The sequence below is a fragment of the Moschus berezovskii genome, chromosome 15 (assembly GCF_049115385.1).
Source record: "Moschus berezovskii isolate FMDL1 chromosome 15, NW_MosBer_1.0, whole genome shotgun sequence".
Taxonomy (NCBI): Eukaryota; Metazoa; Chordata; class Mammalia; order Artiodactyla; family Moschidae; genus Moschus; species Moschus berezovskii.
The window spans coordinates 49575169-49601699 of NC_142474.1; the positions used below are offsets into that span (position 1 = coordinate 49575169).

The 26531-nt window shown below is 50.3% G+C and overlaps 1 protein-coding gene across 4 annotated transcripts in view; it reads left to right on the plus strand.

Annotated features, from left to right (window-relative positions):
- The first annotated feature begins 2072 nt into the window (after positions 1-2072).
- The window catches only part of JCAD (junctional cadherin 5 associated), a 43966-nt gene continuing 19507 nt past the window's right edge, over positions 2073-26531 (plus strand). For 3 of the 4 annotated variants that reach the window (XR_016039176.1, XM_055430019.2, XM_055430001.2), the window contains exons 1-2: positions 2073-2211; positions 16518-16859. Coding sequence is in view for 2 of the 4 variants with exons in the window: in XM_055430019.2 (XP_055285994.2) it covers positions 16576-16859 (284 nt within the window). In the remaining 2 variants the exon portion in view is untranslated. Of the gene's footprint in view, positions 2212-15469; positions 15626-16517; positions 16860-26531 lie in introns of those variants that run through there. The other variant, XR_016039177.1, reaches the window with a different exon arrangement.

The following is a 26531-nucleotide window of genomic DNA, read 5'->3' on the forward strand; positions in this document are numbered from 1 at the left end:
GAACATTCTTTGGCATTGCCTTTCTTTGGGATTGGAATGAAAACTGACCTTTTCCAGTCCTGTGGCCACTGCTGAGTTTTCCAAATTTGCTGGTCTATTGAGTGCAGCACTGTAACAGCATCATCTTTTAGGATTTGAAATAGCTCAACTGGAATTCCATTACTTCCACTAGCTTTGTTCATAGTGATGGGCCAAGTTCCTAAGGCCCACTTTACTTTGCATTTTGGGATGTCTGGCTCTAGGTGAGAGATCACACCATCATGGTTATCTGGGTATATATACCCTTGACCAATATGAGTTGTTTTGTTGTGTAATCATTAGCTCTGGACTTAAAGAAAGTTATTCTTAGAGATTGTTGCAACAATAACTCAGAGTTTAAGAAAAAAACGTCTTATGTGACTAAGACAAAGTGATGTAGAAAAAACATCGTCCCTTTCTCCCCCTGGAGAGCCCCAGACCCCTTTTTCCTCCTTGGGGACTCCGGATTTCTTATCAACCTACCTGAGAATTCACTCTCTCAGTAGCTCCGAGGCATGTAGGGTCTTAGTTCCCCAGTTCAGTTCAGTCACTCAGTCGTGTCCGACTCTTTGTGACCCCATGAATCACAGCACTCCAGGCCTCCCTGTCCATCACCAACTCCCGGAGTTCACTCAAACTCATGTCCATCGAGCTGGTGATGCCATCCAGCCATCTCATTCTCTGTCGTCCCCGTCTCCTCCCACCCCCAATCCCTCCCAGCATCAGAGTCTTTTCCAGTGAGTCAACTCATCGCATGAGGTGGCCAAAGTATTGGAGTTTCAGCTTTAGCATCAGTCCTTCCAATGAACACCCAGGATTGATCTCCTTTAGAATGGACTGGTTGGATCTCCTTGCAGTACAAGGGACTCTCAAGAGTCTTCGCCAGCACCACCGTTCAAAAGCATCAATTCTTCGGCGATCAGCTTTCTTCACAGTCCAACTCCCACATCCATACATGACCACGGGAAAAACCATAGCCTTGACTAGACGGACCTTGGTTGGCAAAGTAATGTCTCTGCTTTTTAATATGCTATCTAGGTTGGTCATAACTTTCCTTCCAAGGAGTAAGCGTCTTTTAATTTCATGGCTGCAATCAGCATCAGCAGTGATTTTGGAGCCCCCCGAAATAAATTCTGACACTGCTTCCACTGTTTCCCCATCTATTAGTTCCCCAACGTGGGCTCAAACCCAAATCCTCTGCCTTGCAAGGCAGATTTTTAACCGCTGGGCCTCCAGAGAAGTCCAGTTGAAAGGTTATCCTTCTGCAGTGACCCGGGGCTGCTCCATGCCTGTGTCTCTGTGAACTGGACCTAGCCAATACCATCTCCCTCTCCATGACTCATCAGCAGAGTTGAACATTTTGTCTTTTCTCTGCCCTCCAAAGTGCAAGGACTTTTGCCCCTGAGCAGACCTGGCAGCAGTCTGATTGCGGCTGTGAGGGAGATGCAGAGGCCAGGAGCCTATATGTTCACTCTGCCTGACCTCTGCCTCTTCCTGGCTTCCAGTTTCCTCATCTACCAAGACACAGGACTGAGCAGCTGACCTGTAAAGGCTCCCCAAGCCTCTAGTTGAGATACTCAGCTATTGGCTTTTAAAGGAGATTCCAAGCACTAAGCTGTTGTCTCTGTCTTCTACTCTTCACACCTTTCCTGCGTGTATGTTTTTGTGAAAGTGTGTGTGTGTGTGTGTGTGTGTGGCTGTGTATGACTGTGCGTCTGTATGCATCTCTGTGTGGCAGTGTACGTATGCATACGTGTGTGTGGACATTCATATAGCGTTGAAGCTGCCCAAACCCAAGTGACCGGAAAGAGGGAAAGGTGACCAATTCACCTGTGCCGTAGGCGGGGCTGGAGGAGGCCTGTGCCTTTGGCTACCGATCAGCCAGCTGCCCGGGGATCGCCCTCCAGCCAGAGAGCAGAGCCTGGAGGCGGCTCGTCGGACGGGGCGGGGCGGAGCGCACGGGGTGGAGCGATGGGCGGGGCGGGGATCGCGAGGCCGCGGGGGCGGGGCGATGGGCGGGGCGATGGGCCGCCGGGGCGGGGTGATGGGCGGGGCCGCGGAGAGCGGGGCGGCGGCGGCGGCGGCTCCGGGCATGCTCGACCGCAGAGGCTGCGAGCGGGGCGGGTCGCGCTGTTCCCCGGCCGGCCGGAGCGGCGGCGGCGGCGGCGCAGGGCAGCATGAGGGAGCCGCTCGGTAAGTCCCGGCGTTTGTCGCCCCTCCTGACTCCCTTCGTCCATCTGGTCCGCTCCCTAGGCGCCCCGTGGGCCTCGCCCCAGCCTCCCGCTCTCGCCCCCCAACTTCTCCAGCCCTGGCGTGGGTCGGGTCGGCGCCCTCCCCAGCGCGGGGGGCGGGATGTCCGCACCCAGTCTGGAGCCCCCGGCGCGGCGCCCAGCCCCCCGCAGCCTCTGGCGGGGGGCGCCCCTCTGCTGGGGGTGGGGGCGACGCGTCCCCGCCCTCAGGTGTCCGGCCCCGGGCTCGCGCTAACCTGTCGGCGCCGAGGGCCGCGGCGGGCGTTGGCGCTCGCCTCGCCCCTCCACGCTGAGCCGGGGCGGCGGGGGTTCGGGAGGCGGGGGTCGCTGCCCAGCTCCCGGCGCCCCGGCCACCGCCCGGGTCCAGCCCAGCCCCTTCTTCGCCTGCGCCCTCCGACTTCGCGGGCATCTCCACCGCGCGGACCTGACAGCAGCTGCGTGGGGGCCCCGGGGCCCCCAGTTCGCACTGGCGCCCCTCCTGCCCGCCCCCGCCCGCGGCTGCTGGGACCTGCCCGCGGGACGTTGGGAGCCGGCGGCCGCGCCCCCGCCCCGCCCCGTCTCCGCCCGGCCCGCGCGCCCACCGCCTGGGGGTCAGGGCCGGGATTAGGGTGCTAATCGCCGCTGCCTCCCAGCCTTGCGCGCGGCGGCCCGGCCCTCCCCCAGGCGGCTGGCGCTGAAGCCAAAGAGAGAAAAAGGAAAACAGGGTGGGAGAAAGGAAAGAGCCCCGCCTGAGAGCGCTGTAAATCCGTTAATAAGCCCACTTCTGGGATCCGGAGCCAGCCCGCCGGTCCTGGGTCTCCGCGCGCACCCTGCGTGCCCACACCCCCAGTCGCCATCAGTTCACCCCGGAAACCAGGGATTTCCTAGAAGACCCGACGGCAATGACCTCAGCACTTACAGTGGAGAGCGCCGCTTTGGTCCCCTGTCTCTGGCGCCCCGGATTCTTCTAGGGGTTTGAAAAAGAAGCTGTGATTCCACTACTGAAGAAAAAAAAACCCGGGAACTTTATGCCAGCGCCACCTGGTTACGCCCTAGCCCTTGCTCATCCGCACTCTCTAGGAGTGAGGACTTTGGGGAATTAGCTTAGGCAGGTCCCCACCCCCAGCCACCCACACCCACACCCTGCCACCCAGTCTCCCATCCCCTGCGTCCCCGTCCCACCCCCAGCAGCATCTCCCTCCCCAGATCTGGTCGCCTGGCCTGTCTTGGGGAGAGGGTGGAGCGGTAAGGACCACACAACTAGGAGGTTTTCTCCCTTCCCTAGCTTTTTTGTCTTTTCAGATTTGCAAGTAGAGACGGCGGGGGAGGGGGGTGGTGGATGGGAGGGGTAGGGGTTTGAGTGGAGGGTTGGAAGATGGGAGGGAGAGTGGAACGGGGATTCAGGCAGCCAGAAATGCTTGGACAAAAATTGCAGACTCAGTAGTTTGAGTGGGCAAAACTTAAGGGAAGTGTCGTCCTAGGTCAGGTAGTTTTAGAATTTAAGATAACTGGACTAAGACCGTCCAGCAAGGCAGAGGCGAGTGAAAAGTTTTTTGGGAAGTTTCACACAGATTCTATTTCCAGGAACTTGTGTTGGCTTTGATGTGACCTGGCAAGTGTGGTAAATTCGTTTGGTTTTCCATAATGTTCTGTGGGTTTGGACTTTATGTTTACCTTGATATTAGGTGTCTAATTCTAGGCCACCAGCTGAACAAGCCTCCTGAAGGGCTCCAGGTGTTACTCAAGGCAGGCAGCTTATAGAAAACGGTTTCCCTCCCACTGGAGGGGTGAGCAAATATTTGTTGAACAGAGGCCTTCATCTACTGGGCCTTCCTCCCGCCAAACTTCACCCTCTACTGCAGAGATCGGAAGGTCAGGCCCTTGGCAGGCCCAAGAGATTTAGGGGGATTGGGTGGGTGGAGGGAAGCCTGTGCCAGAAAGAAAAAAAAAAATTTCTGTCTTTCCACCTCCTTAGAACATAACTTAAGATGCTGGGGTGTCCACATGCTCTGGAGGTCTTGACAGCTAATCACAGTTATCTGAGTAAGTCACAGATTCCAGAAACATTTGGCTGTAAAATTTTAGCTATTAAAGGTAACTGGAGATTGGAGGTACACAGGAGAATAAATAAGGACCAGTTTTTCAATTAAAAGAAATATATTTGAAAAGATGCTTGGAATCTAATTTTTTTAATGCAGTTTAAAAATAAATCCTAGAAATGGTTATCAGCAAAGAAAACCCAAGGAGTCTGCGGCCCTGCTAAGTCCTCATTGTCCTTGCTGCAGAGCCCTCGAGTTTGGAGGACAGTAAACACCATGGGGCTGTAGGAGCCCAGAGTTTCTCTAATAATGAGCTTGGCGGGACTTCACGCTAATTGATCTAAAGAGAGTTTAGAACACAGAGCGTGGGATTGAGACAATTGTTCTGTTGTGGTTTTTCTTTCCAGAGGCAAAGACCATGTCTCTGAAATCCTCCAGGCCGATCGCTGAACCCATCACTGCAGTTCATTTGGTTTTTCAGCAGATGTTGTTTTTCACCTTTTGGATGGCCAGGGTTATCTCATTCACTGAAACTTTGCTATTGGTCTTTGTTACGAGGGCTGGCCAACTTCAGGAATGCTGAGGGGCACTCAGTTGCTAAAGCCAGCAGGCTGAGAACAGTCTCCAGTGCTTTGATACAGCCTTTAAACCTTTCCTGTCATTGAATACAGGAACTGCCCAGATGCTAAAACCTCAATTACCTTGATTTGAATTTGCGGTATTTTGTTTAAAATTTGACTTTTTACCTTAACTTTCTTTGACCAAATATATTTCCCAGAAACTGTCTATAGATAATATAGTTGAGAACAGCCTGGCCGAAATGACAAAACCTTATTATCAGACCACTAAATAGCCTTGTGGTTTGTTGCTTTCTGGTTATCGCTCTGGAGTTGCCTATTCAGCTTTTTTTTTTCTGTATGGAAATATAAGAATTTAGATAATATTATGAAGACATAAAAATAGATATTTCAAAGAGGAGAGGGGGAAAAAGGGAGTGAGAGAAAGCAACTATACATAGGAAGACTAGTTGGAGAAATAGAAACCAGATGGTTATCTCTTGACTCGGTGGAGTTTGAGGCAACTTTTACTTTCTAGTTAAACACTGAATTTTTCAGTGTTTACTTCTGGAATAATATTATATGACTTTCATAATTAGAAAAGGAATAATGTACGAATTATACAAGTTTGTTTAAACTTTGACATTTTTATGAAACCTTGGCTGTTTTATTCTAAAGATGTTTAGAGTAAATATCTTAGATATTTAAAAGCAAAACTAGTGTCTTGTAAGTTTAAGAGATTATTTTAGGAATCTTTATGTGTGGAATTTGACATCTGTGATGATAGTGGAATTTACTTCTAACCTATTATAAGTTTTACAGTTATTTTTGCAGATAGTCAACAATTCCAGAAGATTTAGAAAATGTTACCCAATTTCAGTACTCTTAATGACTGCTAATCTTTCAGAAATGTTAATGAGATACCTAGAATCTCTTAAAAATGGTTGAGGTCTCCAAAGGAGTAATTGTGTGATAGAATTTAGAGGTGAAAGAAGACAGGAGAGCCTTGAGTGTGTGTGAGTGTATATGTGTGAAATGTGTATGTGTGTGTGTTCATACAGGTGGTAGGGGAAGACACAAAGAAGTTTAAAAAGGTAATATTTACCAAAAAAAAAAAAAGAAGCCCATAATATTTGGCACTGTACTTTCTTCTCTTTTTGAATCAGTGCCTTAATACCAACCCAACCCAGCAAGGTTAGCTTTCCAGGAAACTCTTGATCTTAGACCCAAGGTTTCCATCTCCTTTTTTGTTTCGTTTGGTTTGTTTTTGCCACCTTAAAGAAACTTAACTCCAAGATGGCTGCCCCACTAAAACCACAATTTCACAGATTCAATATGCTTTTTATGTCTTAGGAGATTGTGACCACTTGAGGGCCCTGGCAGAGGTGGTCATCCCTCTGTGGTGTGGTGACGACAGTGTCTTTATTTAATTATTAAGACTGGAAAGGGAAATGGCAATCCTATTGCTCATAATAAAATCCATGACTCTGCCATCCAAGAAAACAAAAAAAGCTGTAGAGAGTATTAAAAATCTGTGCATCAATTAGCAGCCTGCCTCAGTCTGGTTTGTTTTGTATCTTGGCTACTTACCTGTTGTTTAAAGAAAGTACTTTGTTGTATGTTAATCACAACAATAGACTGAAAAATTGTCAGTTGAAGAAATATTTATAGTCAACTGCCAACAATTTGAGGGACTAATTACATCTTAAGGGTGGAATGTCAATGAATACAAGAGAGAAGCCTTAGGTTTACTAGTACCAATGTCTCATCAGGACTTTTAGAATGCTACTTGGGATCTTGTATTCAATTTTATCAACTGATTGGGATTTTAAGCTTGCTGGATTCAGGTTAAGTATCACTTGGTAGCAGATAAGATATAAATACCATATCCTCAACTCTTCAAACCTTCTGTAATTTACTTTTCATTTATTCTTCTCTTCTGTGTCTCTCTTATTCTCATTGAGTCTTGAAATATGCAATATGTTTTTGAAGATATTTTCTCTTAATCTTTCCTATATGTAGCTTTTTGTTAAGTTCTTTTTTCCCCTGATGATGAAATAGTAAGTATAAGAAAATGCCACTACTTGACCATTTTTTACCTGTAAAATGGCAGCTTCATATGGTTTGATCTAATATATTTCATGACTGAATATCATAAATATAGGAAAGTATAAATAAGGGCATTTTTAAAAAAAGTTAGAATCCAGTACCACTGTTGCTGCTTTGGTATGTTTCCTCTTGGTGTTCCTCCCCAGACTGTATTTGTAGTATTTAGATGGAATTGGTATTATATACACTGAATCTGGGCTTCCCTGGTGGCTCAGAGGTTAAAGCGTCTGCCTCCAATGTGGGAGACCCGGGTTCGATCCCTGGGTCGGGAAGATCCCCTGGAGAAGGAAATGGTAACCCACTCCAGTATTCTTGCCTGGAGAATCCCATGGACGGAGAAGCCTGGTAGGCTACAGTCCACGGGGTCGCAAAGAGTCGGACACGACTGAGCAACGGAACGGAACGGAACACTGAATCTAGGCTTTTGTATCCTGTCTTTATTATTTAACTTGGTGCCATGAGCATTTTCTCATTTTCATTAATTTAAAGATTAATCATTTTTAAGAAAGGAAATAGTGATTTACCTGCAGACCTATTCCGCCCACCCCTCACCAACCCCATTCATACACTCACAAATGGGAAAACCCTGACAGCTCACTCACCATGCCCTTAACAAGAGCTATTGCTTTCTAGAAACTTCAGTAATGTGAGAAGTGAATAGTGGCTTTTGGGTTTAATTTGCATATCTTTTATCTCAGGTGAAGGTGAACATTTGTTTGATATTTTTAATTGAGTATTTGTCTCTTTCTTAGTTTGCAGTTCTAGACAGATGTTTAAAAGGAAGAAAAGTGCTGGTTGATTTCCTGAGATTATTAATACTTTGTTTCATTTCACTGTCTTGAGGAGCCTGAGAACTGCCAATATGAAAAGAAAGCATATTTTTACAGATGGGAAGGGAGCGGGCAGTGGAGCCTGTGTAGATAACATTCATTTGCGAGGCTCGACCTCTAGTGATGAGGGCGCCAGTGACTTCAGTAACGCTTCCCAGCTTAGAAGGTCCACAAGGGAGGGTGCTGATGGGGGCTTCTTCTGTGTCTCCATGTCTTCAGAGCCCAGGGCCTGGACACCTGGTGCAAAGCAAGCTGCAGTCAGCGGGCGTGGCTGTGCTCCCGGTCTCCTGGCTGGGCGATGCTGGGTGGTGGACTCCCCTGGCCTTCCCCACCCCCACCTCCTCTCACTGTGTGGCCGCTTAGCTCCGCTCTCTGGGCTGGCCTCTGTGTGGGTGCTGCTAACCAGGCCAAGGTCAGAGGGTCTATCTTCCTGTGACCCAGTTAGCTTTGTTCTGTGTCACGGCCACAAGCTGTATTCTGTCCACCGAGCTAACTGACTGAGAATTGCATGCTGCTCATCACAGGGAAGAAGAGGCCAGAGAAGGGGGTGTCTCTAGAGCTGGAAGGACCCAGAAGATCCTCTAGTTCAGCCATAGTGCACTTTTTGGGAAGAAGACTGAAACCCATAGGTTCTCCTAGGCATTGTCTTAGGCTCCGTTCCCACAACAGTTGTGTATTAAGCCACTGTGGCGGGATGGAAATTTCATCCCTACAGTGAGGGGGTGGACAATTCCAGTCCATGCCCAAATATTGTGAGCTGTTATCAACATCCCTTCAGCCTGAATAGAAAGGATACGGCTGATAAGGACAGAACTTAGAAGCCCACCACACAGGAAGATGGCTTACTGTGGTCTCATTCGGGTTCTCTGGAAAGGACAAGAATTCTGATGAAAAGCCTTTGGAGAATGATCTGGGCCCAAGAACATTTTGCAGGAATAAGTTGGTTATGTCAAAATCAAATGACCCGTCATCATCTCCAGCCGAGTGTTGTTTCCACTTTCTGTGTTTCTCACAAGAGGACGATTACTTTAGTCACCAAGACCAAAATTCACTGTGCGCTGTCACTGGGAAGTTCTCACTAGTTTTCTTTTATCTCCCGCCCTCCCATCCAACCATGCACATTACAACGGAAGGGACTTGTGACTATTTGTCCACACATCTATCCTGTTCTGCCAACATTATTCCTTCACTCGCCTGCCAGTCACTGTAAAGTGCCTTTCCTTTATCTGCCCAAGCCCTCCGGTGATTTCCGACAGTCCACTCATTCAAGTCCAGATCGTATTAACACTGCAGAAAAGAGTGGCTTTTACTATGTAGATAATTTTTTTTCTCTTAGAACTTAGTTTTTTACAAAAGTTACAAGCTCCCCTCCCATTTCTCATAGATGTAGTTTGTCTGCTTTCTGGCTTCACACAGCAGGTTTCATGGGAACTCCAGGTCCTTGATGGAGAGCCTGGAACCCCAAATAATTGAAGAGGTCTGCTGAAGGTCACAGAGCATCACGTGGTGTATTTGTGAATGAATCATGTTATTTGAATGTTTAGAAGTCAGTATTGCCATCAAGACATTGCAGTGAAGTGAAGCATCATCCTTGTGTGTGTGCATGTACGTGCTGTGTGTGCGCTTAGTGTGTACAGGGCAAGGGTCACCTCAAAGAGCCATCCTAGCCCAAGAGAATAAAGGAGTTTTCTCATTTTTATTATTGTATTTCATCTTCATGCCACCACGCCTTCTATCCTTTCTTATTTATATTTTATGCATTATTTGGTAAACTGGGAAGCTTCTGTTGCTATTAAGGAAGGAAATTTAGAGCCTAAAATAGTAGCATGAGCTTTGAAGCTAGACAGACCTTGGTTTGACCCTTGGATCTGTGCCTACAAACTGTGTAACCTTGGACTCTCAGCCTCGGTTTTCTTGTCTGTAAAATGGAGACGTTCATATCTACAGCAGGACAGTTCCTGGGAGTGGAAAATAAAGAGTGCCAGGCAGCCAGCTGAGTGGCTGGCACATCACGGATGCTCGGGGGATGGATGATGTTGTTATCTCTCGTGTGCTGCTATTCTGAGCTTAGAGAACAGGCTCTTCCTTCTCTTTGTATAGGGAGAGTTAATGAGGGTGGTGGCCGGGTGGGGGGTATAAATTAACCACGAATTGGAAGATGTTCTTGGTGAATTCATTACACATCTCCTGAAGGGCATTTGAGCATCTTACCACTTATCCCAAGCATCCTCAAGGGGGAAAAAAGTGATCTATTATAAATCTAGTGATGTAATGAATCAATAGAACAAAACCCAGCCTGGGAAGCTCGGCTGTTCAGCATTCAGTTATTCCTTCCCCTGGGTTCCCCTTTAAACCACCTAACTTAGAGCCTGCATGCCATAAGCATTTCTCTTTGGGTCTCCTCTCGTGACTTTAATCTAATTTAAACCAGTCCTGTCGAGGTGAACAAGAGAACTGAAGGCTGAACACAGACTTCTCACCCAGCTCTGTGTTCCTTGTGTTTTGTTTCCTTCACTGTTTCTTCCCTTATGTTAGTTTTGATGCCTGTAAGTATGCATTTTCATAACAGAACAGAGGGGAAAAAGCTAAAGTTTGCATTTCGCTGAACTGTCTTTTGGTGTGTTGTTATACACTGAGCACAAAAGTTTTCTCCTATAAAAAGAGACTTGTTGTAAATCCAGTTTGCCTTCTTTCTGTCCAGTGTCTACACAGTTTGCTTTCATCGAATGACTACGTTGCTCAACTCAAATTGTATAACCAGGTGAGACATTCTCTGAGCCGGGAGTCTGGATCTGTTGTTGTTTAGTCGCTAAGTCGTGTCCAATTCTTTGTGACGCCATGGACTGTATCCCACCAGGCTCCTCTGTCCAGGGGATTTCCCAGGCAAGAATACTGGAGTGGGTTGCCATTTCCTTCTCTGGGAGATCTTCACAACCCAGAGATCAAACCCACGTCTCTTGTGTCTCCTGCATTAGCAGGCAGGTTCTTTATCACTGAGCCACCTGGGAAGCCCAGATGCTGGGTCGGGCCCGGGTTTCTCTTTGGTATCATCGAGCAATGCCACCAAGTCTGGTAGGAATTACCAGCCTGACATCCTAATAGCTACTAGATACCGCATACTTGTCTTTGGAGTAAGTGACCGATCCATTTAGAAAACTGAGGCTTGGAAGTTAAGTCCCTTGGTAACAGCCATCTACCAAGCAGAAGTTTGATAGAAGGAAGCCTTTCTATCAAGAAAGCACACTGATCTGCTCCGTTTTCACTCAGATCAGGTGGGAGGAAGTCTGCAGGCAGGTTCCACCTGAGATGAGAAGAAACAGCTGAACACATGCCAGCCAGGGAAGAAGACCCACTAGGACACATGCCCCTTCTGCCAGACTGTCAGGTTTTTTATTAGGGTGGTAGGGTTTTTAAACTGCTTTCTCCTTTTTTCTCTGAAATGATGGGCTTACTCCAGGAATATTTGGGGCAGAGAATAGTATAGGAAAAGATGAAAAGAGCCATAGTGGACTCAAAAGAGACAAAAGTCTGCTTCCTGGCTCTTTCAAACCAAAAAGAGAATAAAAGCGGCAGTACTGTAGGTACAGTTCATCCTGAGGGTTCCTTGGCACCTTCCACGCTGCTGGCTTCATCTGTCAACCAGTGGTGCTGTGTTCCGAGGCCTCGGGTCTCAAGCCCCAGGTGGATCCCAGGTAGAGGAAGGCAGCTGGAGCCAGGACTTTCCCTTCAGGAGACTTTTTTCTCTTCGTCTCTGCTCTTAAGAATAACACAGCAGCTTAACTTAGTTGCTGTGACTTCTTGGAAAGGAAATTTTTGATCAGATAGAACAGCTGTATTTTGCTGTTGAGAACAAAGCAAGGAACTTGTTAAGGAATTTCTCATCGATTGATGGGATCATTGAACTGGACAGAATTTCAGGGGTCATCTAACCCAGCATCCTGACTGGCACAGGATTGATTTCTCCATTAGTGCTTTCCAAACGCTGAGTTCTGATCAATTACTGTGACATCACATTTAGTGTGTAGTGACCAGCATTTTTCAAAAGTGAAATAGAATAGAAAATATTACAGTGCCCCTCAGGATGTGAGGGTAAATATATGTGCACTCCTTCAGTGGGTTGCTGTAAAAACAATAGAATTTGCAAATTCATTGCCTTGACCTCCACTTAAGACTCTCCCAGCCAGGAACTCCTCACTACAGGCCTTGATGGACTGTTCTGTTAACATGAGTATTTTTTTTTAATAATTTTATTTATTTTTGGCTATGCTGGTCTTCATTGCTGTGAGGGCTTTTCTCTGATTATAGTGAGCGGGGGCTACTCTTCATTGTGGTGTGCAGGCTTCTCATTGAGGGGGCTTCTCTCATTGCAGAGCACAGGCTCCAGGATGTGTGGGCTTCAGTAGTCACGGCTCCCAGGCTCTAGAGCACAGGCTCAATAGATCTGGCGCACAGGCTTAGTTGTTCCAAGGCACATGGGATCTTCCTAGACCAGGGATCGAACGTGTGTCTCCTGCATTGGCAGGCAGATTCTTTACCGCCAAGCCACCAGGAAAGCCCAACATGTGTATCCTTGTCTTAATTGTCTGCCCTGCATTTAGTCATAGGATGAATAAGTTACTGGAAGTGGGCTCCTTAGCCTCTGGTCCTTGTGTTCTCAGGATTCTGTCTCTGAGAACATATCTGGGCACCAGCCCTGCCTGGACCGCTCTTATTAGATGTTCCACTCTGAGTATTTGATGCAAGGTGACAAAGTCGCAAAGGAAGACATTTCTTATGTGAACTGGCTGGAGAAGCTGCCTTACAGGGTGACCTCACAGCACAGCTTCACCCTGAAGGGTTTGTTTGGCTTTGACACGCTCTTCCGGAGGCCATCCTGACTCCCAGAGACTGGGTGAGGGTCCCGTGTTCTCCTCCTGTTCTTGTCCCCATCGCAGTGCTGACACTCTGGGGAGCAGGCAAGCTCCCGTCACTAACACACGCATGTGCCGTGTTTCCTTGGCCTGTTCTCCTGCTGTCGCTGCAGTAAACTTCTCAAGAGCAAGGAATGGGTCTTGTTCATCATTAGTGTAAGTGCCCGGTGTGTCCCAAGCCCTCGGAATGTGTGTGTGCACGTCCTGGACTCTGTGAAGTAACATTTGCTGTCCTCCGTGTCTTGGATGGTGACAGAAGTACCCCTTCCTGGAAGACAGGTGTCTGGGAGATAGAAAGTGGGCTTGACTTTGGGAATCAAGTCACAGTCCAAGTGATCCACGAGGAATCAGGGAATGGTCCAGTGGTCACAGCGAATAACTACGGTTAACGCTTTCCATGAGGACAGGTAGCCCTTCAGAGATGGACGCACCATTGCTGCATGAGAAATGCTATCTCAGATTATGTGTGATTTACGCTTTTACGTGTGCTTACATAGCCCTTGGGAAGCCTGGCATGCTTCAGTCCCCAGGGTCGCAGAGTCGGACACCACTTGGCAACTGAACAACAACTTGTGGCCCTTGGAACAGTCTGGGAAGACAGATGTGAGTGGCCCTGCCATTTTGCAGATTGGAAAACTGAGGTTTGGTGCAGCTAATGACTTGCTCCCAGGACCACAGCCAGGGCTGGTGTCAGCACCACCTGGGGATGAAAGGGCTCACGTCAAGGCCGTGCTGTTTTAACTCGAGTGGCCCTTGAACAACTCAGGTTTGACTTGCGCGGGGCCAGGTTCTTTTCAGTAAGCGCCTGCTTACAGGGTATGAGCCGGCCTGGCCGAGGCTTGGTTGAACTTGTGGCCGAGGAACCTCAGATACGCATACGGAGGGACCCCGTATACAGAGGCCTGACTAAAAAGTTTACCCTCAGATTTATGATGACCCGGGTGTCGGTGCCACGAGGGCCCATCATACACACACACCTTTCCAAGTTGTGAAATACCACGGTCTAATAATTTATACTTAGGTCCAATTTTGTCGTGTGCTTCTCTGAACAGCAGCCCTTTGGCTGGCGGGTGGGGAGTGCCCTCAAATACCTTTGATTTGGAAGGCTGCTGCCTCAGGGCTGGGCCGGGACCTTGAAAGGACTCCTCTCCTCCTCAGCTCCTTGGCATCCCCTCCTGGCCGTAGGACTGATGTGTTAGCATTGCGCTGGTCCATCCACCGTAGGGAAGGACGCTACAGGAAGGATACTGAATGCAAAAAGGACTGAATGGGCCACGTGGCTGTTGCGAAGTCTGTCTGCTGGGAGTGACGATGTTTGACCTGGGGCTGGAAATGAGGTAGAAGCCAGGCTCTGAGCTAGGGTCCAGGAGGTGGTGGTGTCGGCCAAAGGGAGGAGTCCTTTGGGGATTGGGGGCGGCCCTCATGTGGGCCATGGGGCCTGTGCTGTGAGTCATCCCCTCTCGTGGGGCCTGCACCCCGAGTTCTGAAGCTGGTGTGCTTCATCCTTCTGCCCCCCATAGGCTGCTGGCCTCCGTGAGACCAAGTTAAAAGAGTCCCCCTACATCAGTACACGTTTGACCTCAGACCTCTAAGATCAAGGACAGTTCTTACAAATTTGTACGAAAGCTATTCATGGCTGGGCCTGATCTGTTGTACCGTTTAAGGGTTTGCAAAGTGTACTTACCTTGCGGACAGAGGCAGCATGGACCAGCTCACCTATCCCCAGGAGGACAGTGACCCTCAGGCGTTTTCCCGGAAGGTCATTGCTGCTTGCCACCTTCATAGTGGATTCTGTCATTGACGCTGGCCTGCTCCTCTGTGTGATGGGTGGCCAGCTGCAGTGATGTGAACTTTCCTTTGCTTTTAAAGAGCCTGAGGTAGTAACAGAAAGAACCTGAGTGTCCTCAGACCTGAACTGTAACCATGGTGCCAACTGTATGTGTGACATTGAGTCTGGGAACCCACAGTCTCAGCTGCAGGATTCTGTTGCCGTGTCGTGTCGTCCCCCGGGATGATTGCACCCTGAATCTATTTTAAATGTTAATTCCCCACCTCATACACATGCGCACGTGCTGTTTATTCAGTGAGCTCCTAATCACTCTTCAGAGCCTAGCTCAGACATCACTTTCTCCCACTGTGCCTTCATTTAGCAATGGTTTATTGAGCACGTACTATGTGCCGGATGCCAGGGGCCTAGCACTGAACGAAGCAGACCTTGCCTTGATGTTCCCGCAGCCCTGGGTCTGTGATGGGGTCCCTGTCCTCTGCAGGCCCAGTCTGGGGATCAGAACAGTGGACTCAGAGAACAAATGCTCGCCTCTCTGGTCCTGCCATCTCTCTGTCCGTCTTGTGCCAGCCCCTAGAAGACGTGGAGCTGGAGCGCAGCGCCGGGACCAGCCGAGTTGCTGCGGAGATGCTTCTCCTACTACAGTCCCTGCAGGAGCATGTGGATTTTCCATAACGTGGGGACCTGATGGAGAACCTCAGGCTTCCAGAGCCTGACCTTTTTCCTGCCCTCTCCATGCTGGCAGCAGCTTGGCTGCTGCCGGAGCCCAGTGTGTGCCGAGGACCGGCATAGTCAGCAGGATGCTGTGATGAGCCCCGGGGAGAGGCCCCACCGGCAGGAAGCACAGGGGCCCCCCTTTCACCTGCACGCGGGGGCAGGCATTTCCTGGCCATTGTTTGCAGAGGCTGCCGCTGCTGATAGTTGCTATTTCCGTCCAGCAGCCAAGAGGGGCTGGAGCAGCCGTGTTCTTCCAGGCCCGCCTCTCCTGTGCGGCTCACCCAGGCCCACCTCGTGGCCCCTGGGGAGGCAGCGGCAGGACTGACCAAACTGCCTCCCACCCCATTAGCAACAGGAGGTCTTGGGAGAGGAGATGCTCCTTGTGAAAGTAAACGCGGCAGCCCCACCTCTGCGCACACAGGCGCTTTCACGTAGGTTCCCTGTTCACTTTCATTCTTCTCAGCTGTCGCCATTGTCTTAGGACCGTGTGTTTTTGAATCGTTGCTGCTGTTGAATTCATGCACCCTGGCAGGACTCGGGTGTGGACACCCTGGGCTCAGAGATGCAGATTGTCTCCCCAAGATAAACTGGAGAGAAATCTGATTCTTCAAAGTTCGGTGTGGGAAGAAGTTTGGAATTGTGTAGTGCACGGGCTGTGTAGGCTTGGTTAGCGTTTCTCATTATGAGCCGAAAGACTTAAGGTCTATTTTCGGTGGCTCATTACCCACCCAGATTGCTTCCGCTAAAGTGCATCATAACCCTGGGTTGATTAAAGATCTTGCCTTGCCCTTTTGGACCAAAAGGTGTGTCTGCGAGATGAAAGCGGGGAAGATAATAAGATGGAGCTGGGTGCTGGGGGTTTCTCTTTTTAGCAGTGTGGAGTAGTAATTGTGGCTTCCGAGTCTCTTTATTTTGACCTCTCTCCTGTGTGTTGTCTTTAGAGGTCTGGGGCAGGGGACACTGGTCATCATTCCGTGGCTTAAATGCTGTTCTGGACTCTCCTGCAAGTGGTGGCCATCTGGGGAGGGGTCCCCAGAGTCAGTGCCCCATCCTGGCTCCATGGAATCCAAGATCAAATGCTCCCTCTCTGGTCCAGAAGGGACCATCTCACCCAGGGGTCAGATGGGTGACTGTCCTCCCATCTGAGGACAGCCCTCCTGCCTCCACCCTCTGTCTGAGTGAGACGGAGAAGCCCCCTCCTCTTCTCTTTCTCTGCAGGCACCGTGACCAGGGTGCCGTGTGGTCAGGGTCCAGAAGGGAGGAGGTACAGGAGCCCTGGGGGCATCGTCCACTGCTCACAAGACACTCTCCTTGTCCCCACAGCGTGGGCCCTGCCACCACGACGGTCCCTGCGGTGGCGCTTTGATGCGGCCAGAGCACTATGTACAGTGTCGAAGACCTGCTGATCTCCCACGGCTACAAGCTGTCAAGGAAGCTGCCAGGCCCGCACAAGGATGATGGCGAGGGGCGCCAGCCCGCGAGGACCGCGGCACCCGCGGGCCCCAGCCTGCTGAATGGCTGCGACGATGGCCCCGCCGCCCTCCCCCAGGGTAAGGCCTCTGTGGGGACGGGCCTCCTGAGCGACCCCGAGAGCCGCCGTCTCAGGCCAAGGGGCCACGGGGAGTGCCCCAGTGCTGCTGCCGCTGCCAGGATCTCCGAGGCCGGGTAAGCTCCACCAGGGCCCGCCAGTTCCCTTGGCCCCAGGGTCTGGTAGCACTGTCTCTGTGTGGCCGGGGCCTGGGAGGGAGGGGAACTGAGTGGCAAGACCACATCTTCCCTGGAGCATCCAGGATGCTCCGTGGTGCTCAGTGCAGGGTCGGGTGTGTGAAGCCTGCAGCACACAGTGACGAGTGAACGGATCCTCTCCTGCCAACACGGCCTTTTAATCCTCAGCCTCCTTGTTCCCTCATAGTCTCTTCATGTCTCCTCAGCCAGGAATCATTTAAAAACTCTAGAAAAGCCAGTTCATGTCAGGCACACACTCCAAGCACATCCAGCCTCCTTGTTAACACGTTCCGATACCTTACAGAGTGGAAACACCTGTACATACCTGAAATACAGATGCATTCCAGTACCTTGTACATTACAACGTTGCGAGATGCCTGTGCTCCCCTCCACTTGGGTAAAAGCAAATCTCTCTTCTCTCATATTCATGTCATTCCACTGGCCTCCAACCCACCTTTTCCCAACACTCATGGGCCCTGAGGTGGGCATCCCGTCTCAATACAGCTGCGTCTGTGGGTGTTTTCTTACAACTGAAAAAGAGGGTGGACTGGCCGGGGGATGGGGAGGGAGGTAAACAGGAGGGAATTTGGGCAGCTCGCCACAAACCCTGCAGCCCACAGCCAGCAGTTTTAACCTGGAGGAACCTTTGTCATCGCTTCCTAAAGCTGTGTTTGTCTTTAATGCTACATGGGGACTGGGCTGAGGCTGGTGGGGGCCTCTGTCTACAAGTGAAAGCAAAGGCCTGTGTTTAAGGCAACAAACCAACATGCAAGCAGATCAGTGAGTCAAGTCTAAAGGGGATGAATGGCCTCCTGTGGTTTCAAGTCACCTGTCTGTCTACAGGGAGAATCTTTCTTGTTGGTTGACAGTCTTCAGGCAAAAAGGGGAGCGGTCTTGCTTTTCTAAGTCAGAGCGGTCAACTCCTTGGTCATGGAGTACTCCCCAAGGGGAGGGCGCCTCTTCATGCCCCATGGAGCAGACACAGGTTTGCGTTACTACCCAGACCCACCTCTTCAGGGAGGGCTAGTGTTGTCACCGATGGGTCAGGTTCAGGAAGGATGGAGAAGGACTTGAAGCTGCTCTGTTTAACCATGTCCTTCAGAACTCGCACTTGTGTCTACTGCCACCTTGGGCCCCAGTCTTGGCAGCCACAGTCCCTGAAAAGCCTGCCCACCATGGACTTTGGAAGAGGGGGCTTGTGGGTGCGTTGGCCAAGGGTCAGGATAGCCTGTGCTTCTATCACACAAATGCTGAGTGTTGCTCTGCCTCCTGGGCTTCCAGTTCTCTGCAGAGTGTGCCTGTACCTCCCGCCCTGAATTTCAGGGCGCCGAGGTTGCACCCTGCCCCATGTGTCCCACAGAGCTCACTCCAGTGCTGCACACACGGGGTGCTCAGGATAAGCCCTGAGATTCAGTTCATCCTTCCAGCCTCGTAACAGCCATCGAGGAGCTGAAGGCTCAGTTTCTAATGAGGTGAAAAGATGGTGGCCATGGAATCGCCATGAATGTGCCACATGTGGGGTCCTCTCAGTCCTGAAGGGCTGAATCAGAGATCAGGATTGGGTCCTGGGTGGTGGGGGCAACAGAATCCCCTTTAGGATTCTCTGAGGGCAGTGAGGCCCCTTCCCCGTCCACAGCTTGCCCAGGACTCCCCAGCCCCCTGTAATCATGGGGCCTGAGGGCTGCAAGGCCCTGAAGTGCAGCCTCTGTCCAACCCTCGGGTGCCTTTCCTCCTGTCTCGAATGAGGGGCTCAGCTGGTTTGAGAACATCGCCAGCACGGCTTTGTCCATCCACAGAGTTCTGACAGATCCGGCCATTCCCTCCCAGTTCTGAGGTCAGCTGGTTAACTTGGGAGGTGTTGAGCTCTGGGGTTGAAGGTTGTCTTGGAGGGTAGAGAGAGACAGTGCACACATGTTGGCAAAGACCCATGCCAGCACCCAGCACCTCAGAGACCTGCTGCTGGGCTTCCTGGGCTGAGATGAAAAGACGTTTTCTTTTTCAGTGGCCATTAGAGAGCTGGAAACAGGAGGCAAACGGAAAGGTAGGTGGGGGGAGAATTATTTTTCCCTTTCAGGAGAAACGTGCTCTGAGGGGAAATAAATAAATAGGAAATAAATAGTTAAGGCTTCAACCTGTGAAACCAAATTCTCTGGCTCCTGGGAATTCTGAATCTGGATGGATCAGTGGTGCTTGGCCACATCCCAGCCTTCAGTCACTGGTCCCCACAGTGACCCCACAGGCCTGGCCTCCGGGTCTGGTCAGGGAGGGGTCAGCTGATGGGGCCCAGGAGGTGCTACCCAACTCCTGGACATCAGGGTGACATGAAGGCATCGTGAGGACCCCTCACCTGCAGTTTCTCGTGAGGCCCTGCACTGTGTCCCTCAGCACCCTGTGGTGGACCTCCCAGGGACGGCTTGGAAAGCCCCAGGGGCCAGAAGGGGACTGGGCTGTTTTGTTTTATTCTGGCAGGCTGGCAGAGAGGCAGACACGTTAGCAATGTCATTATAGCCAAGAGCGCGAAGCCCAGGGAATGTCAGTGACTCTGCAGGGGCCACTCGCTCAGTGCTTCCGTGGAGGGAAGCCAGGCTCTGGCTGCAGCGACACTGGACCTGGCCGCACCCTCGCTGGCGGGGCCGTCCCCGGGCTGGACCATCTTCACTTCCTCATCCCCTCCCACTGCTCACAGGTGGGGGATCAGCTCCCCAGCACGGCCGCGCCCCTTCCTGTCTAGGGAGCTGCAGAAGGACCACATCTGTGCTCCCAGACCAGAGCCAGGCAGTGATGCCAGGCCACACGGGTGGGGGCACCATCCCTGTCGTCTGGGGCGTGGCCGGAACTTCAGGGTTCCTGAGGGAGGAGGAGGATGATAAGACTGATAAGTACCATCGCCTTAGAGTTTCTCACGTATGACCTGGTTGTATCCAGGAAAACGCTTAAGGAAAATAGAAGCAGGGACACAGAACAGCTTGATCCCATGAAACTTGTAAAGCACTGTTATCAGGCATTCTCTGTTTCCTTACTGTGTTCCCTTTCAAATGTTATAATTGGAGGAAGCTGTAAAATAACGTAACATAGCAGAGGTTTGAATCTGAAAGTTGTACCATGATACGCTCTTCTCTCCTAACCCCAGAAATCCCAGCTGAAGTTTGTGCTAGTTAACCATGAGACTAGCTTGTAATTATCTGCTGTCATCAGCACAGTCGTGACTGATTAGAGGATCCACAGTCTGGGAGGGTCTCTGATGTGGGGTCTGGGGAGGCTTCCATCTGCTCAGTGAACATAGGTGGTGCTACTGGGTTCAGTAAACAGTTCCTTTTTGGAAGCTTTTAAAGCTTGTCTCCAATCCCATCTTGCTTATAATGTCTTTCCTAAAAAGGGATGTCTCCAGTTTAACATCTGGTTCCATGTATCTCTTTCTTGGTACAGAATGACACTTCCACAAACATCACTGGTCTTGTTTCATCTCCTTGCTTCATTTCCTAAGTGTTCAGTTCAGTTCAGTCGCTCAGTCATGTCCGACTCCTTGTGACCCCATGAACCACAGCACGCCAGGCCTCCCTGTCCATCACCAACTCCCGGAGTTCACTCAAACTCATGTCTATCGAGTCGGTGATGCCATCCAGCCATCTCATCCTCTGTCGTCCCCTTCTCCTCCCGCCCCCAATCCTTCCCAGCATCAGAGTCTTTTCCAGTGAGTCAACTCGTCGCATGAGGTGGCCAAAGTATTAACTTGACCTCTTCACCAAGCACAGTATGCGTTGTGTGAGCTGGTGTCCCAGCCGCACACGTGAGGGCTCAGACCTTCTGTCCCCCACTGTCTTGTTGTCAGCTCTACTCCTGGGGCACTTTGTTCATGTCCGTCAGCAGTGAGACCTTCCAGAAGCCTGGACGCCGGTCCTCTCTCTGCACGCATTCCCGTGTCGCTCTTCCGTCACCATGTTTTCCCAAGAAGAAGCAGGTCGGACTGTTTGAATATGAGATTTCAGGAAGAACAGTGTGAACAGGTATTTCAGAATTACCAGGAAGACTTCAGGGAAAACAGTATAGGATGGTGGGGTGCTTCTAGAATTAGTGGGAAGACAGCGGCAGTGTAGCCTAGAGCTCCGTTTGTCTAAGAGCCATGTTACCACTAAGAGGAGTCTTGTTGGTGATGAGTTTCTTCTTTAACTAGAAAACTAGTTAACAAGTTAAGAAACGCCCATATATATATCCATAAGTGTGTTAGTCGCTCAGCTGTGTCCACTCTTTGCGACCCCATGGACTGTAGCTCGCCAGGATCCTCTGTCCATGGAGTTCTCTAGGAAGGAATACTGGAGTGGGTAGCCATTCCCTTCTCCAGGGGATCTTCCCAACCCGTGAATCAAAACCGGGTCTCCTGCATTGCAGGCAGAATCTTTTCCCATATGGATATGGGAAGCCCGTATCCATAAGGATATATGCTTATTACAGAGAAAATAGGAAACTTCTGGAGTAATCTGCCTTAGTTATTGGTTTACTGGGTCCCAGCTTGCTCTTCCTGCTTTGTTTGACTAAACACTGGGTGACTGGACATCATCCTATGGATCCTCCCTTAGAGACCGGCCGGAGGGGCAGGGTCTTGTTATGACAGTCAGGACATCGTGGCTTCCTGCTATTGTGAAGGCCCGTTGATCTCAGCTGAGGAGGGGACAATCCCAGTCTAAAATAAGCCTGCACAAAGACAGACACTCACTCTTTCTTTCCTGCGCGGCCCTCACCCTCTTCCTTGGACGATGTGAGGCAAGAGCTTTGAAATGGATCCTACTCCACTGAAAACTGATATTAATTGGGTTCAGATGGTACTAATAGCTGAAAACAAGGGATTAGTATATTAGACCCTCTGCCATTCAGGGGACATGCATTATCTCATGAATCCCTCCCAACACACTTGAAAAGGAAGACGTTAGGACCACCCACTTGATAGCGATGAGGAGTCTGAGGCCAGAGCAGGTAAAGCCAGGTCCCTGTCCTCAAGACACACACACACTCCTGGCAGGTTGGCCACCCTGCTCTCTGGTGGCATCACTGTGGGTGGTCCCCTCGACCCTGGGCAGCTGCCCCGTGGTTCACAGCCCTGTTGCCAGTGGGCAGCCCTCTCTGGGGACCGGCTGCAAGTTTCCCGGTAGCCTGACTGCAGGCACCATCTTCTCATCCCACTCTTCTGTGTTTTGAGCGCTTTCTCCCTGAAGCCTGGAAACCCATCAGAAGGTGCCAGATCACCTGGAGTAAGTGCAGGGGCAGCTGCCCAGTCATTGGGGATGGGGGATGGGCTCCACATCTGGGAGGGGAGCGGGGCTCTCATGGATCCCAGAACTGCAGCTCTGGGCAGTGATTTATAAAAAGCAAGTAATGACCCCAAATACCCCTCCCTCCTGAAGCAGGGCCTCTGACTTAGGTCTTTACCAGACCTCAAAGCATCAAAAGGCTCTCGAAGTCCTACCCCAGCGATGATGTGGAAAGCTGCCAGCCCCACAGGAGGAATCTGTGTCTGCTTCCAGCAATGTCTGATTTCACAGTTGTGCAGCAGAGCAGGCTGGCCCCATGGCACATCGCCTCCCCAGGAGGCTGCCCATCCTGAATCCTTCTCTGTAGAACTGGACTCAGGCTCGGTTATTCAAACCCCCGCGTAGGGGACCCAGACTCAGAGCCTTCCGTCTCCAGTGTCAGCAGGCAGGTTTCCTAGGTGGATCTGCTTGGTCACCTGTGTACAGTGAGTGCTCTAGACTGTCTTCCTACCCTACTCCCACCCCCCATATGGTAAAGTTAGCATCATTCATCAATCCAGTCATTCATTATACTTCCTATTCCCATTGTTTTGTGTGTGTATTTAAAAAAAGATAATCAAACAGTAACCTCCTGAAATAGTCTCCCTGCTCCTTGATCTCAGCTGGAATCATTTGCACTCACTCAGCACGACATTGCTGCTTCCCTCATGGCTCAGATGGTGAGAATCCGCCTGCAATTCAGGAGACCTGGGTTCGATCCCTGGGTTGGGAAGATCCCCTGGAGAAGGGAACAGCTACCCACCTCAGTATTATGGCCTGGAGAATTCCATGGACAGGAGCCTGGTGGGCTACAGTCCATGGAGTGGCAAAGAATCAGACAGGACTGAGCGACTTGCACTTTCACTTCATCAGGACATTGTGAAAAGCAGGCCTAACGGTATGCTAGCCATGTGACCCGGCAGTTGTGTGTCTCCTAGTTATATCTGTTCCAGTGCAACTTGCAATTCTCGTTCAAATTGAACTTGGCTGCATAGTGATCTTCGTGCAGTATGTTCCCAGACCAACTTTATCCTTTCTGATGGATTTTAATTTGTGCTATCCTCTCAACCTCTGTCATGATCTCCTCTTGACCTTATAGCTCCCTTTTCCAAAATTAGTCTATTACTCTGAGTCAGAGGGCCATTCACCCAGTTGTAGTATGTTGAATATACCGCAATTGGCTGAAGAGTAAAATTGCAGGCTTCCAGGCCAGAGAGCATTGAGAGCAAGTTTTGTAGCATGAGATGGCTGACCCCACCCCAGAAACACCTAGCACTGGACTGATAACTCCCAGTCACTCTAAAGAGATGTCCTAGTGCCCTTGCCAATCCAGGAGGAGAGAGCTTCTCCTTTAAGGGGCGGGAGGTTCTTTAAGTGACACATACCACGTTTATGCTCAGACTGTGCTCCTGGGTAAGACTGACCGGCCACCTGGAGGAGGGTGTGGCTTCTGAAGGACGTGGCCCAGGGTTTCAAGGTGATGATGGGTGGGCTGGCAGCTGCTAGATTGGCGGCCCTACTGATGGGAAGAAGTCACTGGACCAGGGACCTCTTCAGTGGGGCCTTCTCCCTCCACCCCAATCTTTACAGGGAAGACGAGACTCCAGAGGCCCCCTGGGGACCCACTTGAGGATTTTGTTGGTGGAGGAAGGAGGGCGTCTCCCCTGACCCATGGGGCAGCGGGCACCCAGCTGGGCTGTGTCTTGTCTGGGTGACACATCCTGTGCTGTGTCGATTCCATGGTCTAGGGACCATGGAAGGGATAGTCCTGCCACAGGTGGAACCATGATTAAAAGTCAAGGTGTTGCTGCCCTTCTAAGTAGGCTTTTCCTTTCTAAAAGGATGGTGGGATTTTCTGTTGCCATGGAAAATGTCATGTGAACAGACAGGTCTCCTCGTGTCTTTCATCATCAACTTTTATACCTTCAGCAAATAGGTTTGCCTTTTTTCCGGTAGACATGGTGTGTGCCACATGTTCATGTTTCAAAGGTTTTCTAAACACCCTGTATCAGTGGTTTTGTCATCACCGTGTCTCGGCTGATAGATCAGGGAGCTGCTTGCAAGTGTAGCTTCTGTCTTCTCTCTGACCTCGTCTCTCAGGAATTCTGCACAAAGACCCTGCTCATCTCCCTGACCTTGCTGACACTATTTATTTAATAATGAGCTCACACACTCCACTTGGCTTCCTTATCTTTTTCCTACCCTGTTTGAATGCGTTCTGCATGTTTTTGTGGAATGTCCCATTGTTAAAGTTTTGTGAATGTAAATTTGGGGCTTCCCTGGTGGCTCAGACTGTAAAGAATCTGCCTACAATGCAGGAGACCCAGGTTCAGTCCTTGGGTGGGGAAGATACCCTGGAGGAGGGCATAGCAACCCACTCCAGTATTCTTGCATGGAGAATCCCATGGACAGAGGAACCTGCCCGGCTATAGTTCACAGGGTCGAAAAAGAGTCGGACACGACTGAATGACTAACAAACTAGGTGCACACTAGATGTTGGTGAAATAATCGCTTTATAGTTTTCTATGTCATGTATACTTGTCAAAATAGATTATTTAAAGTTCTCCAAGTGGCCCTGTGTTTTCCTTAAACTGGGATTTTGGTGTATGGTGCAAATGGAAAAAAAAGTTTAGCCCAGAATGCTTGGCCATCTTGATTAATGACCCATGGCAGCTTGGATGAAGTTAAATTAAGGTGATGTCACAATTTTCAGCGGGAAGGAAACTGACCCCCTTCCTGGGGTAGGTAGCTGCAGCTTGTTTATGTGCTTGTCCTGTTTCTTTCATCCTTTGTTAGTCTCCAGTTGTGCTCGTGGCCCAAACGTGGGAAGATCGAACCTTGGGATTTGAGCCCCTCTTGTATTTAACAGGTTACACATTTACCGGGAAACCGGAATGTCTGCTGAGCAAATGAGCAAAAGCCAGACAGCATGGTCTCTTCTGTGAAGCCAAGTGCCCCAGACGTTTAGGGGTCTGAAAGGAGCCAGTCAGTGTGTGTGGAGGGTGAAACTCGCTCACCGTCAGCTATAGAACAGGCAAGAAAGGAGACTCCCATGCTGGGCATAGACCACATACTCCCGATGGTTTGTTTGACTCTCTTAATTAGGTTTGCAATGAATGTAGCATCTTGTTAAGCTGCACTTTTGAGTCTTGCCCTTGGACTTGGCACAGAGTCTAAGATCCTGAAGCCAGTAGGTGCACCATGGTTCATGGTCAGTATCAGACTCGGGACAGGCAGCCAGAGGGTGTCCCTAAGGACAGGAACGTTAGCTTCTGAGCTCTGGATGCCCTGTGGTGGCTCGGCTGGGAATGAGAGTGGGGGCGACACACGTGGAGGCCAGTGAGGCAGCTTCCACAGGGACCAGTCCTCATAGAACGCGACCCGAGGAAGCCTCTGTCAGTCTTCAAAACCTAAATGCCCCAAAACACCCTGTGATGACGACAAAGGCAACAAAGAACTTGACCTTCAGCTGTGGGCAGGGTTAAGACAGCTTGCATTGTGTGTGTGCAGTAAATGCAGAAGCAGTTAGGCTGTTCTGGCAAATGCTTTACCTCCAATCCATTTCGACATTTTCTGCTTTTTCAATCCATGACTCAGCTTTACTAAGTGGGTGCTGAAGTTACTGGGGGGCAGGGGGCGGGATGTAGGATATGAGAAACTGCCTTTACATTTTAAGGCAAAGAAGTGAATTCCAAAATAATAATGACAGTAATAGCTTTTTTGCTATTTATTTACCATCTAGCTCCTGTAGCACAGTCCTTCTTTCTGCCTGTGTGTTGTGGGGGTAGGGGTGGGGATCCCACCTTCAGCCCATCCCCCACAGTGCCTTGTTCCCAGGCCGTCACCTGCTGTGGCTGCAGGGTGGGCGTCCTCCCTGCTTTCTGTACTATCCTGTTAACTGGGAAGTGGACTGTGGCATAGAAATCATTCCAAACCACAAAATGTGGTTTAATGGCACCTAAGCGCACTGGAAAAGACTCTTATGCTGGGAAAGGTTGGGGGCGGGAGAAGGGGACGCAGAGAATGAGATGGCTGGATGGCATCACCAACTCTGTGGACATGAGTTTGAGTGAACTCCGGGAGTTGGTGACGGACAGGGAGGCCTGGCATGCTGTGGTTCATGGGGTTGCGGAGAGTCGGACACGACTGAGCGACTGAACTGAACTGAACTGAAGCGCATTAAAAAGTAATCCTCACTAGTAATCACAGAAATGCAAATGGAGACCAATGAGAGATTACTTTCATTTCTCTAGTGCAGAAACAGATAAGCCCTGATGATCAGATGCGGGCACAGTCCAGCAGAGCCAGCTCTGCTCCAAGCTGCGGGCAG